Source organism: Elephantulus edwardii, unplaced genomic scaffold (assembly GCF_000299155.1).
Source record: "Elephantulus edwardii isolate Elephantulus edwardi_28Jun2011 unplaced genomic scaffold, EleEdw1.0 scaffold00352, whole genome shotgun sequence".
Taxonomy (NCBI): Eukaryota; Metazoa; Chordata; class Mammalia; order Macroscelidea; family Macroscelididae; genus Elephantulus; species Elephantulus edwardii.
In genome coordinates, this window is record NW_006400102.1 from 285,007 (window position 1) to 298,793 (window position 13,787).

Consider the following 13,787-nt stretch of genomic DNA (forward strand, 5'->3'; position numbering starts at 1 on the left):
ATAGTTTCCACACTCTGTTGGGTCACCCCTCTTTGGGATGGGAACAAATATCGATCTCTTCCAGTCAGTTGGCCAAGTGGTTGTTCTCCAGATTTCTTGACACAACTTGGTGAGCACGTCCAGGGCAACATCTGTTAGCTGAAATATCTCAATTGGTATACCATTAACAAGGCAAAAAACAAGAACCATATGATATTACCATTGATGCAGAAAATCCAACACCGTTTCCTTATAATGACACTCAGCAAAATTGGAATTAAAAGACATTTCCTCATCATAATCCATAGTATATATGCAAAACCAAGAGCCAATATCATTTGCAATATTGGAAGTAAACAAAGGACCAGACAAAAATTACCCACTGTCACCACTTCTATTAAATATTGTATTGGAAGTGCCTGCTAAGACAATACAACAAGAGAAGGAAATAAAAGGCATCCAGATTAGCAAAGAGATGGTTAAACTAGGGCTATATACAGATTATATGATAGTGTATACAGAAAACTCCAAAGACTCAACAAAAAAACTGTTAGAGCTACCAGGCCAATTTAGTAGAATGGTAGGATATAAGATCAATATCTAAAAACCAGTGGGATTCCTCTACAGTAACAAAGAGAACTCAGAGAAGGAAACCAAGAAAGCAATACCATTTACAATTGTTGTTGCTGTTATGTTGTTTTGTGCCATCGAGTTCCTTGCGACTCATAGCGATCCTATGTACAACAGCCCTAAACCCTGTTCCATCCCTTGTCAATTTCACTGTCTCTGACAAGCGTATCCTTATTACTCCAGTGATAGAATCAATCCATCTCATCAAGGGTCTTCCTCTCCTGTGTTGTCCCTCCACCCTCCCAAGCATGACGGCCCTCTCCAAGGACTGGTCCCTCTTTGTAACAAGTCCAAGGTATGTCAGACGAAGCTTCAGAATCCTTGCCTCCAAGGAGCAGCCTGGCTTCACCCTCTCCAGGATGAGCTTGTTTGTTCTCCTAGCAATTCATGGTGTATTCAACGCTCTTCTCCAGCACCACAGCTCAAAGGCATCAACTGTCCTTCTATCATCCCTAGTCATTGTCCAAGTTTCAATGCATAGCAAGTAATTGTAAAGACCAAGGCCTGTATCAGGTGCACCTTAGTCTCCAGACTGACATTGTTGCTCCTCAGTACCTTGGAGAGGTCTCCGACAGCAGATTTTCCCAATGCAATTCGCCTTTTAGTTTCCTGGCTGCTGGTATCAAGAGTGTTGATTGTAGAGCCAAGCAAACTAAAGTTGTCAACAATCTCAGTCTCTTCACTATCTATCATGATGCTGCCAATTGGCCCAGTAGTGAGAATATTTGTTCTCTTGATGTTGCGCTTCAAACCATACTGATGGCTGCAATCCTTGACCTTCTGTAGCAAGAGCTTCAGGTTCTCCTCAGTTTCAGCAAGGAGGGTTGTGTCACCTGCAAAACACAGACTGTTGATAAATCTACTTCCAATCCTGATGCCACACTTCTCCTCATAGAGTGCAGACTCCTGGATAATCTGTTCTGCATATAGATTGAAAAGCTATGGAGATAGAACACATCATTGATGCACATCCTTCTCAATTTTGAACCATGCAATATTTCCTTGCTCTGTTCTGATGACTGCCTCCTGGTCCAAGTATAAGTTTCACATAAGCACAATCAAGTGTTCTGGGATTTCCATTCCTCTCAAAGTCAGCCACAGTTTGTTGTGATCCACACAGTCAAATGCTTTTGCATAGTCAATGAAACACAGATAGACATTCCTCTGGTACTCTCTGCTTTCAGACAAGATCCATCTGACATTAGTTATAATATCCCTAGTGCCACGGCCTCTTCTAAATCCAGCCTGCACTTCAGGCAGTTCTCTCTTGATGTGCTGTTCTAGTTATTTTTGGATGATCTTCAGCAGAATCGTGCTTGCATGTGATATAAAAGATATTGTTCTATAGTTTCCACCCTTTGCTGGATAGCCAACTAAAAACTGAGTACTTGGGAATGAACCTAACTAGAGACACAAAAGACCTGTACAAATAAAACTACAGAACATTTCCGCAAGACACAATAAAAGACCTAAAGAAATGGAAAAATGTTCATAAATAGGAAGACTCAATATTGTGAAAATGATAATCCTAGTAAAAGCACATGTTCAACACAATCCCAACACAGATATCAAATTCCTTTTTTAAGGAGATTAAAAGGGAAATTGTCAAGTTTATTTGTAGAGGAAAGAGGAAAGAGCAAAGAGTAAACAAAACAATTAATGAAAAACAAAAATGAAGTGGGAAGCCACAGCACTCTCTGACCTCAGCATAGTAACCAAAACATCATGGTACCAGTACACTGACAGGCACAAAGATCAATGGAACAGAAGTGAGAACTCAGAAATAGATCCATCTATCTATGGTCAACTGATATTCAACAAGGAAATAAAATCTATCATGTGAGGAAATGACAACCTCTTCAACAAATGATGCTGGCAAAATAGGGCTGCTACCTGCAGAAAGCTGAAACGGGATCCACATCTCACACCATACATAAAAATCAACTCATGGTGGATCAGAGACCTGGGATTAAAGCCCAAAACCGTAAAGTTCATCAGAGACAAACTAGGTTCAAGTTTAGGAGGCTAGTGTATATTATAAAGAGTCTGCCAAATACAGTCAGAAATGCACAATCTGAAGATGATAAAATTGATGAATGGAACCTTCTAAAGAGTAAATCTCCATATGCATCAAAAACATTTTCCAACAGAGAGAAAAGAAAACCTACTGACTGGGAAAAAACATTTGGCAATACTATTTCAGAAAAGAGTCCGTTTACAGAATCCTACAGGGCCTCTAAAAATGAAGACTGATAACAAAATTACAAAATAGGCAAAAGACAAGGAAAGATTTTTCAGAGAGAAAGATATTTGGATGGTCAACAGACACATGAAGAAATGCTCAAAATGTTTGGCAATAAGAGATACAAATCAAAACCAAATTGAGATACCATCTCACTACAGTAGCAGTGGCAAAGTTTAACAGAACAGCAAGAAATAAATGTTGGAGAGGATGTGGAGAGATAGGAACTCTTTTTTTTTTTATTATTAAATTTTATTAGTTTTAATGAACATTTACAGGGATTTTGGGTTTTCATTCCTTCATTGCTGCACCATTCTCTCTACCCTCCTCCCCAGTTTGTTCTTCTTCCCCCGCCATCCGAATGTCTGTTTTAATTGTCCAATTGCCACAGTGCTTGTCAAAGTCAGTTCTGATTAATCTCCTTTGTCAGTGTGTCCTTTGCCATTCCCTATCACTCCTCCCTGAGAGAGACTTCACCCTGAGTCATAAGGAAAAGGGCACGGCGTATTCTCTTAGCTACTTCCTGCTGAAAAGGGATGCTGTGGGTTTCAGGGTGAAGATCTTCTCTCACTACTCTAAAGGGCCCCTTTGGCAGTAGGAAACACATAGACTATTATGGAGATTGATTTTGGAGTTTAGATGCACTGTTATTAATTGCGCTTAGCCGTACATGTTCATATCCTTGAAGATGTATCGTGGGGGGGTTACAACCTAGAAGACACAAATTTAACTAACAAGTTATAAGTACATGAGTCAAAAATTATGGAAAAGTAAAAGAAAAGATTCTTTCATTGTTTTGCAAACCCTCCCCCAGGTCCCCTCCACCATGGAGCCATTGCTCTAGACTCCTGTGATGACAGAAATACCTAGTCACATATCTCTTTTAAACAGTTTTCTCCCTCCTCTGTTTCAGTGCAATATACATTATTGAACCCATCTTACTCAGTCTCACCCCAACCCCGAGGTTAGTCCCATTCTACAACAGTGGCATCATGTAATATTTGTCCTTTTGTGACTGGGATATTTCACTGAGATAGGAACTCTTATACACTGTTTGTGGGACTATAAAATGGTACAATCAATCTGGAAGTCAGTCTGGTATTTCCTCAAAAAGCTGGACACAAAAATTCCACAGGACTCAGTTATTGCACTGCTTGGAATATATCCCAAAAAAATTAGAACTGAGGTACAAAAGGAGATCTATACACCAGTGTTCATAGAAGCCTTACATTCACCATCACAATAACATGGAAACAGCCTAAATGTCCAACCACAATCGAATGGATTGAGAAATTAAGGTACACTCACAGGAGAATAGTATGCAGCATGCAGGTGCAATGATTTTGAAAATCACTACCTAACTTGAGAGGGACTAGAGAGAATTATGCTAAGTGAAATAATTCAGTCCCGTAAGGACAAATACTATATAAGACCATTACTGTAGAAGTAGAAAGATAACTAGTAAAACATGTTTGAGGATCCAAGGGGGTGAGGGTAAGAGCCGAGGGGTGAGGATGGGCAGGGGGTAGGAGGGTGTAATCGCAAAGTTGCACAATTTGATGAGTAGACGGAGGGTTGGGAAAAAGAAAGGGGGGAAAGATGGTGTGAAAAACAATGTATACAAACTTGGTAAGTAAACCACTATAAAAAAAAATTTTATTTTAAAAAAGTATAATCTTTAGTGTGATTAGAGTTTAACATACGGAAAGCAAAAATCTTCACCATGGAGTCCAACAGGCAACAGCACAATAGAGAAAAAAAGTTTAAAGTTGTTAGGAATTTCTTTTTACTTGGAGTCACAATTAATGCTCAAGGAGGTAACAGTCAAGAGATCAAATCGTATATTGCACTGAGGAAATCTACTGCAAAAGATCTCTTTAAAGTGCTAAATGCAAAATTTTCACTTTAAACACTAAGGTGTACTTGACCCAAGCTATGCTGTTTTCTATCTCCTCATGGTCACGTAAAAAGTGGACAAGGGAGGAAGTTCTAGTGGCCTAGTGGCAAGAAGCTGCACTGCAATCCCAGAGGTGTGTGGTTCAAATGCACTAGATGCTCTGCTGAAGGAGGGACAATCTCCTCCTGTACCAGTCAGATCCAATTTGACGGTACACATACACAAAAATAATTTTTAAAAAATTAAAAAATAATTTTTAAAAAGCGGATAATGAAAAACAGAAGAAAAATTGGTATCTTTGAATTGATGAAGAGTACTATACCATGGACTGTCAAAAGAACAAACAAATCTGTCTTGAAGGAAATAAAACCAGTGTGCTCCTCGGAGGCAAGATGGTGAACCATTTTCACATACTTCAACCATACTGTCAGAAGGAACCAGTGCTTAGAAAAAGGCATCATGAGAGAGCCCTAGTGGCCTATTTGCAAGAAACTGCACTGCAATCCCAGAGGCGTGTTGGTCAAATCCACCAGATGCTCTGCTGGAAAAGGAAGGACAATCTCCTTCTGTACCAGTCAGATCTGATTTGACAGACAGTACACACACACACACAAAAATAAATTTTTAAAAAAAAGAAAAAAGCATCATGCCTGAAAAGGTCAGTAAAGAAGAGGAAGACCCTCAACAAGATGGACTGACAGTGTCTGTAACAATGGGCTCAAGTATGGCAGAGACTAGAAAGTGCTGCAGAACAGACAATGATTTCAGTGTGTTGTTCACTGAGTCACTATGAGAAGGAAAACAGCCAAAATGCTCGTTAGAAGACAAAACAGTTGTGAAACTTTGTCTCATATACTTTATCTAGAAAGAATAATCCCTGAAGAACCACATCATACTTAGCAGGGAATCAATAAAAAAAGCACAAAACCTTCAATGGCAGAGTGGCTGCAAAAATGGCCTCTAACATGACTGTGAGGATGTCCCAGCAGTTGGTAAAGTCTCATTCTGTCGTATATGAAGGGCTGCTTTAAGTGAGAAACAATTCAGTAGCACCAAGCAATAGCAAACATTTCACAGCTCTATTTCCATGCTTATGGGCCCCTTTTCCAGATGTGTAGGGAGGTGAGTTTTACAATTTGTCAGGTTTAATCATCCAAATTTCAATTTTGAAAGTTTTGCCTCTGCTAGTTCCTTTCCCAACACACACACCTACAGACACACACATTCATCTACAACACACACGTGTATATACAGACATGCACAGTCACACATGCATATTCATGTACACCCTCAGGCTGGACAACAGACCTGCCCTTGGCACTGGCCTAGAAGCCCACCTTGCGTTGTTAAGCACCTCTGAAGACTCTTGAAGACACCTTTGAAGAACTTTGGAATTTTCAAACTCCAGATTTCACTCCAGTTCCAAGAAGCTTACAGTGGGAAACACAACAAAAGTGCACAAAAGCCACCACAGGCCTGATGAACTACTCTCCACAGGAGAGAAACATGGAGACAGTCCTAAAAGTAGAGCAGACTTAGCCTAGAGGTGTGTGAAGCAATTGGAAGGTTTGTTCTAGGCTCATCTTGTCAGCTATTCTTTCAAAGCATTTTCAGAATCTGAGTTCTCCTCTCACCCTTGACATCCCTCCTTACTAGCCTTCTGCCTCCACTCTTGTCTCCAACAGTCCCCATAACAGACCCATCAAAGCCCAAATCAGTTGACAGTCCTCTGCACAGAGCCCACTCAGGGCCCCACAGCTGCCAAAGTCCTGATCAGGACCACAGGCTCTAATTTGTACCCCCTGCCCTCTCCCACAGTCCCTGCAGCCCACTGTTTCACTTATGTACAGTCTTTCTAGCCCTGGACACAAGTCAAAATTGTTAGGAATTTCTTTTTTTTCTGCCAAAAAAGTATTTCTTGAGTCACAGCTTGCCTTTGGTATCTTTCACTCACCTTGTAGGGTTTGGTTAGTTTACTAGTCTGGAGGAAGGACTGAGCACCTTCCAGTGAGCAGTATGTCAGAGAAGGTCACATACCGAAATTAGATAAGCAGCCATGTCCACAGAGGGAGAAAGGTAACTTCAAGATCAAGAGGAGCCTGCAGTGCAGTGGTTTGGACCTGGGCTTCTTCCACAAGAACCTCTTAAAAGAGCCATAACATAGGCCACAGGACTATAACATTGAAGATTGTTAACAATGAAGATACCAAGTGGTGCTACAGGGGCCTGAGAGTGTCTGATTATAGAGCCTGAAGCTGAGGGGCCCAGAAGCCCCCAGAGGGGTTTGGTGGTGAGAGGCCTGGAAGGGACCTGGGACAGAGTGTGGGGACTGAGGGGCCAGCAATCCTGATCATGCTGCTACACTGGCTATGAGCTGGGTCAATTAGCAAGACCAACAGCAGGGAATCTGGAAGGCAAAGAAGAGGCTGAAAGAGTTGTACTGGCTGCTATGCAGCCATGTTCTGGGCCAGGTGGCAGCATTGAGACTGAGGAGGTAGCTGTGCCCGTTACAAGCTGCCCTGCACTGAGGAAGACGGGGCAAGAGCCCTCCAGAACGTGTCTGTTTCCTGATTCCCAGCTGTCCCTGTTGCTTCCAAGCTGATCTCAATCTTGATCTGTAGTGCATTCCCACCCTAAAAAACCACCAAACTTAGAATATGGCTGTGACTCTTGTGCAGGTATTACAATGAATTTTTAAACCAAGCAGAGAGTGCCATTGGGGAGGGAGGAAGGAAGGAACATCTGGTATCAAAAACAATCAAGAAATAATGAAGTATGTCTGACCTCCACCTCACAGGAAACATCTTTGTGTTGATCCTGATTCTTATCTCTCATGAATTTAAGCAATTCCTTGGACTGTATCTTACTCACATTTCATTACACTGCTATTAAACTCTACTTAGAAGTCTAAGTTTTCATAGCCAAGACCAGAAAAGGGCAAAGAGCCTACTCTGTTATCCTAGGACCTTGTAGCCAGCATCAAGCCCTACCCAACACAGTTGTGCTATGGGATAAAGAAAACTATCTGATGGACTGCCAACAGAACAAACAGATGTGTCTTGAAGACCGTGTAGCCAGAGTACTCCTTGGAAGCAAGGATGGCAAAGTTTTGTCTCACACACTTTGGGCATGTTGCTAGGAAAAGCAATTTCCCTCCAAGAGAGACATAATGCTTGGAAAGATGGAGGGTCACTAAAAACCAGGAAAACCCTCAACCAGATGAAATGACACAGTGACTGCAGCAATGGGCTCAGATAAATTGACTCAGTGACTGCAGCAATGGGCTCAAGTGTGCTGGGGATGATAAGCACCATGCAAGACAGGCCAGGGTTCCTATCTGTTGTCATATTCAACTCAGTGGCACCTAACTGCAGTTCCCTGCACCTCACTTCAGCCTGTTGAATCCTGCCACAAAACTTAACTCTTCTGAGTCAAAGTCTGACTGTGTGCCTAGACTAGAGGCCAAGCAAGGAGGAAGCATTCATGAAGTTGTTGATGAGACAACTAAAGCACGGCCCACATATGTCAAGGTCACTCATCTTACTGAGAGACTGGACACACTCAAGGACCACTTCAGAGAACAAGCTATGAACAAACCCATTATCCCAAGCCCAGCATGCCAGAGGGGTATCCAAGACAACACACTGGAAGGAGGTGCTCTGGAACCTTCCTGCTAAGGCCAAATCATCTTAAAAGCGAGCTCTGCCCCAGAAAGATGCCGCTTTAACCAAGCCATCAGCTGGCAGAGTCAGGAGCCATCACTAATCAAAATATGGCCACTGTGAGGGTTAGTGGTCTCTGAAACTACCCCTCCTTTCTCCTAAATAAGAATGAGAATGTGATGGATCAGGTGGGCACAGACTGAAAGGAATGACTGTAATTATTACTAATTTTTTCATCTCAGGGAATGATAAATTTCCTTTAAAAAGATAAAATTAACAAAAAATAAGGAGAAATTGTAATGAAACAGCATGTGGGATCCAGAAATAGAGAAAGGGAATTAAGAGGAAAAACTAATTACATAAATCTGGAAAAATTTTATTACTTATCTAAAGTACAGATTTCTATAGTTTACTAAATTATATTAGAGATGATTTCAAAGTTTTGATAACACTATGGTTATATAAAGCATTATCATTCTGCGAAGGAGCGTGCAAGGTATAGGGAAGTTGTATTATTTTGCACCTAAAAGTAAGTCTAAGATGATCTCAAAATAAAAAGTTAAGATATATTCAAACTTTAAAAAAATTCAGCTTAAACAGTAAAATATGAAGTAAGTAATGGCCCAAGTGTTGTGCAAACATGCAATAATCACATGTAGTACTTCAAGAAGCTCTGAAGTTTGAAAACCATGGGCTCAAGCCCCACACCTGCATTTTATTGATGAAGTCTGAGAACTCAGGGCACTGACCAAGGATTATGAGGGTCCTCATCCCGATCCTTCTCCCTATTGCTGTTCCTGCCAAAAAAAAAAAAAAACCCCAAACAAACAAGAAAAGGTGCGTACAGCCGCCTCGCACACCAGGGTACTCCAAATAGATGGGACTAAATCTGTAGCTGATCAAATACCTGCTGCATTAGATCAAGTCAAAGTTCTCATATTTAAAAATAAAATGAGGCTTCTCCCAAAACAAAATCTTTAAGGTATCAGAACTTGTCACAACTCCACCTCGCTCTGTCAGATCTTATATAGCAAATAAATCAATCGTAGGTCTGTTCTCAGGACCTCTCCTCATTTAGGCCCTGAAATCTCTAGTCTTGGGTGATTCAGTTCAGAAGGGGCCTCCTCTTCCCAACCCAGTCAGGAAGAAAAATATCTTCCCTATCCCAACCTTTCCCATCTTCCCCTGGCTGGAACACTGGGAACTTTGCAGGGGATCTGCTTGCAGGGAAAGACTATGGATGGAAGGAGAGGAGAAGGAGCGAGCCCCTTGGTCTGAGGGTGGTTCTTGAGGATCCCATGTGAGCTCAACCTAAGTCTGGTCCAGGTATGGTTTTGCCAGTGCTCTGGTGACCACCATCATCCTGCACATCCCTGTGGAGGTGACAAGGGTGTCCTTGCTGATACTGTTCCCACATCACTGCTTCTCTACATCAGCATTAGGCCAGGACTGTGATGACAAACAAAGGCAGGTCCTGCCACACCCTCACCACTTGTGCACCCAGCAGCCTGACCATTCAGTATACGTACAGTGGGCTAAGCATTTGTCTGCTAAAGGAAAGGTGAGAGATTTGAATCCATCAGCCACAACTCAGGACAAAGATGAGGCATTCTGCTTCTATAAAACTTAACAGCCTTGGAAACCCAAAGAGGCAGTTCTACTCCCTTCCGTCATTCATCGCTGTCCATTCAAACTCAACTAAAGCTGAACCTTCCAGTGGGGTTCCTAGGCTGTAAATCTCAGGGAAGGGTAATGCCAAAGTCCTCCTGCTGAGCCACTGGTGAATTTGACCAACCAGAGAGGCGTGGCTTTGGGTCAGCAACTTTACAAGTCGCTGTAAACCCAAATGTACTGCAGTGGTTGGTTTTGAGTGACCAGGGAGACCCGAGGTCAAATGGCAGAGCCTCTCCGCTCTGCAGGCCTGGGGCCTCCGCAACACACAGCCCCTTTCCCCTCACCCTGCTCGAGGCAAAGAGACTGCAGCCCCAGAAGGTGGCCAGCCCTGCACAGCACAAACATCCCACAAGACAAAGTCAGATGCAAGAGAACCTGTTGGGGCAGTTTGGGCGCTGTCACCTCCTCTTCCTGCTCCTCCATTTACTTCTGGGTAACAAGGGGCCTATCCTTTTGAAAACTAAGCACAGATCCAGGTCGCTACCATCAGGTGTTGAATGTCCCCAAGCTTTTTAACCGCCCACCCCACCCCACTTTCCTTAGAGAGAAAGGGACTATGTCAAAACCAAACATTCCTCTGGAACAGAGAAGGGGAATGAAGAAAAGCAAAGATTGAGAGGAAGCAGCAAAGCTACACCATCACCATACACAAACTGTCACCCACACTCCTGGCGTTGATGGCAGGCTGGCCCCTAGCTCCGTAAGAGGGGTGGCTTAGGAGCAGAGGGTCCTACCAAGTTCCGGGAAGTCTCCAGCCTGACGGAGGGTGGGAGTACCCTCACTCGGGTCACCGGCGTCCCAGTCCTCCAAGTGTTGCAACCCAGAACCCTCTGAACCCGCGTTGGACTGCGCGCCCGCTTCCTGGCCCTCACCAGCCCGGCCCGCGTGGGGAAAGTTCCTGCAACTTCTCAGGGGAAGGGGACGGCTGAGAACGAGGGCACCAGGCCTAGGCCTCTGGTCAGCGCCGCGTGCCCGACCGCCGCGTCCCGCAATGTCCGGCCTCGCCCGATCCGGTCCGGCCCGGGCCGTCTAGGACACCCTCAACTTGAATCCCGGCGCGTCCCACACCGTGGCTCCAGCAGCGCAGCGGGCGGGCCTGCGGTGCAGAAAGGCGCGAGGGTCTCCCGCCAGCTCCCCATCCGCCAGCCTTGGCTTTGTGAGTGGCAGGCTAGCCTCCCCCGCGCCGGGAACGCAGCTGGATAGCCCAGGCCTGGGCCCCGCGCCCCCGCCCTCCGCACGTACGGGTGCGCCGCCCGGGACAACGGCCCTTGCAGCCCCGGGCGCCCCCAAAAACCGCCGGAGCCCCCCAGGGGCTTGAGGCCGCGGCCATCACTGAAGAGTGCGGGCAGGGCCTGCGGGGCCGGCGCCGTAGCGGGGACTTGGGTCCGTACGCACGGCTGGGCCCGGCGGACAATGCGGTGGGATGCGGGGTGGGACGCTGGGCTGCGCGCTCACCTGCCGTGAAACCAGTCCTTGCAGGCGTCACACTCGATCATGAAGCGGGTAACATCGTAGGGTAGCCGGCAGACGCAGTACACAGGCACCGTCGCCATGTTAGCTGCGCCTCTCGCTGCCTTTCCGTGTGCTCTCGCTGCGCTCCCGCGGCGGCCTGGGCCCGGCGGTGCGAAGGGGGTGCGGGGGCGCCACTCGGGGGGCGCCGCCGCGGAAGAGGGCAGGGGCGGCGACCGACCACAGGCTCCCGCCCTGTACGGGGCGCCCGTGGCCAACAATACGGCCGAGCCCGCGCGCTCCGGCCTGGCCGGCGGGGCTCAAAATCCCAGGCGCAGGGGCCGCGCGCCGGCCGGGCCCGGGCGCAAGGACGCGGGCGTGCGTGGGGGAGGGGGTTGCGCGTGGGGACACAAAAGGGAAATGGACGCACAGGGGCGACGGGCGGCCAAGTTGGCGGCGGGGAACCGAGCCCCACCGAAGGGACCCCCGGCCGCCGCGCGGCCTCTACGTCAGCGGCCCGGGTGGCGCCGCCTCCGCGCCCCGCCCGGAGCAGCCGGTTCCGCTCCGGCCCAGGCCCGATCGGCGCCAGGCTGGGCCGAAGGCGCTGGAGGTGGCCGGGCGGCGGGGAGAGACGGGCCAGGGCTCCACGCAGGGCGCTCTCATTCGGCCACTCGACCCAGAAGCAACTCCTGGGCCCTAACTTTGTCGCGGCTGGGTTGGCAACTCGTAACGGGCAGGGTGGGGGGAATCAAGGGGTTTCGCTTGCCGAGCGTCCAGTTGCTTCCTTCCCTCTTGCTTGTGCCTCAGAGTTTCTGGCTCGAATACAAGTTCCCTTTCTGCCCTCCTTACTCGATCCCAGCCCAAGGTGACCATCTCCTGGGGGCCAGATTCCAGGTTTCAGGCGGGCTCCCAGGTGCCCGGCCCAGACACACGGAAGACCCCTTCCACACCTACCCCTAAGCACGCTAACTCCGGGTTCGCCCCGCAAAAAGAACGCGAGGCTCTGCAATTTGCGTCTCTACAAAGCTCACTGGACCCGACCCAGAATCCATCAGAGCCCACAGGTGCCTGCAGGGATAGAGAGTAAAGCAGGCTAAGACCTGCATTCTCTCCCCTGGAGAACAGTGCCCCAGCGGTAGAAATAAGCGAGAACGAAGCACGGTGCTGCCCTGAAAGATCTTCGTTGTATCAGGCGAGACCCCAAGTTTTGAGTCGTCCTGCACTGGCTGGCCTCCACTAAAGAACCCCCGAGGGTGCGGACACTACATGGAAACCTTTCCTCTGACTGTTGGTCTTCCTTATAGCAGCCTTCTCCATGCTTCAGCAGCAGTCTGCAAACAGCCTAGGGGCTGGTATGGGGATGCCGTAACCACAGGCAGAGGTCAGACTCTAGGGGCCTGGTCCAGTCGCACTTCCCTCCCAGAACTTCTAACCAGGACCCTTGATGGATATTCTGCTTTGTCCTGCAACTGCTCTCGCCAAAGGTCAGGCTTCCCAGGGTCAGTGTGCCTCTTCCTGCGTCTAAATCTAGTCTCCTGTTTTTGTCCAGCAGACCCCCGATGGGCAGTGCCCCCAGTCAGGGAGTGACTTGCAAGAGGAAGATTGACTTGCATGAGGAAGATCAGAAGTGGAAACGAAATGAAAGGTTGGGGTGGGGTTGAAGTCTGGGCCTTACCCTTGGTACACCTTTGGAGTGGGTCTTCCAGGAGTGTAGTAAAGCCTTCTAGCTTTACCCCAGCTGTCATATTTTGGATGATTCTTTACACCCCCAAGGTTCTGAGAAACATGTTGCAAATTAAGCCTTTGTCTACCTTACAACAACCTTGGTGTAAAGTAGTACTGGTAAGTATATATGCATTGCTGTCCCGTGGAAAGGACTCCTAGCTGACCCTGCAACAGGTTTTCCAAGGCTGTATATCTCACAAGAAGATAATTGTCCATCTTTCTCTCAAAGAACCGTTTGTAGATTTAGACCACCAGAGAGACACCAATTTTGGATTTGCAGTGCAACTACCCTACCTATAGAATGTGAGCCATGAGGAGCATACAAGGCTTCAGGAGCCAGTAAATTGGCTTAAGAGTCTGAAATGAGATGCAGAGGGCAAGTGTTGAGATGAGTATTTCATCTTCCCACTTTATAGCAATATTGTTGTTGTTATGTGCCGTCAAGTTGTTTGCGACTCATAGCGACCGCATGTACAACAGCCCTAAACTGTGCTCCATCCTGTGCCAATCTCATTGCCTCTGACACACC

At 46.7% G+C, this 13,787-nt stretch overlaps 1 protein-coding gene and 1 pseudogene across 1 annotated transcript in view; both read right to left on the reverse strand.

Moving 5' to 3' along the window:
• PHF2 (PHD finger protein 2) overlaps positions 1 to 11,637 on the reverse strand; it is a 166,701-nt gene extending 155,064 nt beyond the window's left edge. Inside the window, exon 1 of the mRNA XM_006901937.1 lies at positions 11,540 to 11,637. Within this exon, the coding sequence (XP_006901999.1) occupies positions 11,540 to 11,637 (98 nt within the window). The remainder of the gene's footprint in view (positions 1 to 11,539) is intronic.
• An 861-nt stretch (positions 11,638 to 12,498) lies between these two features.
• Positions 12,499 to 13,787, reverse strand: part of LOC102873363 — a 23,724-nt pseudogene continuing 22,435 nt past the window's right edge.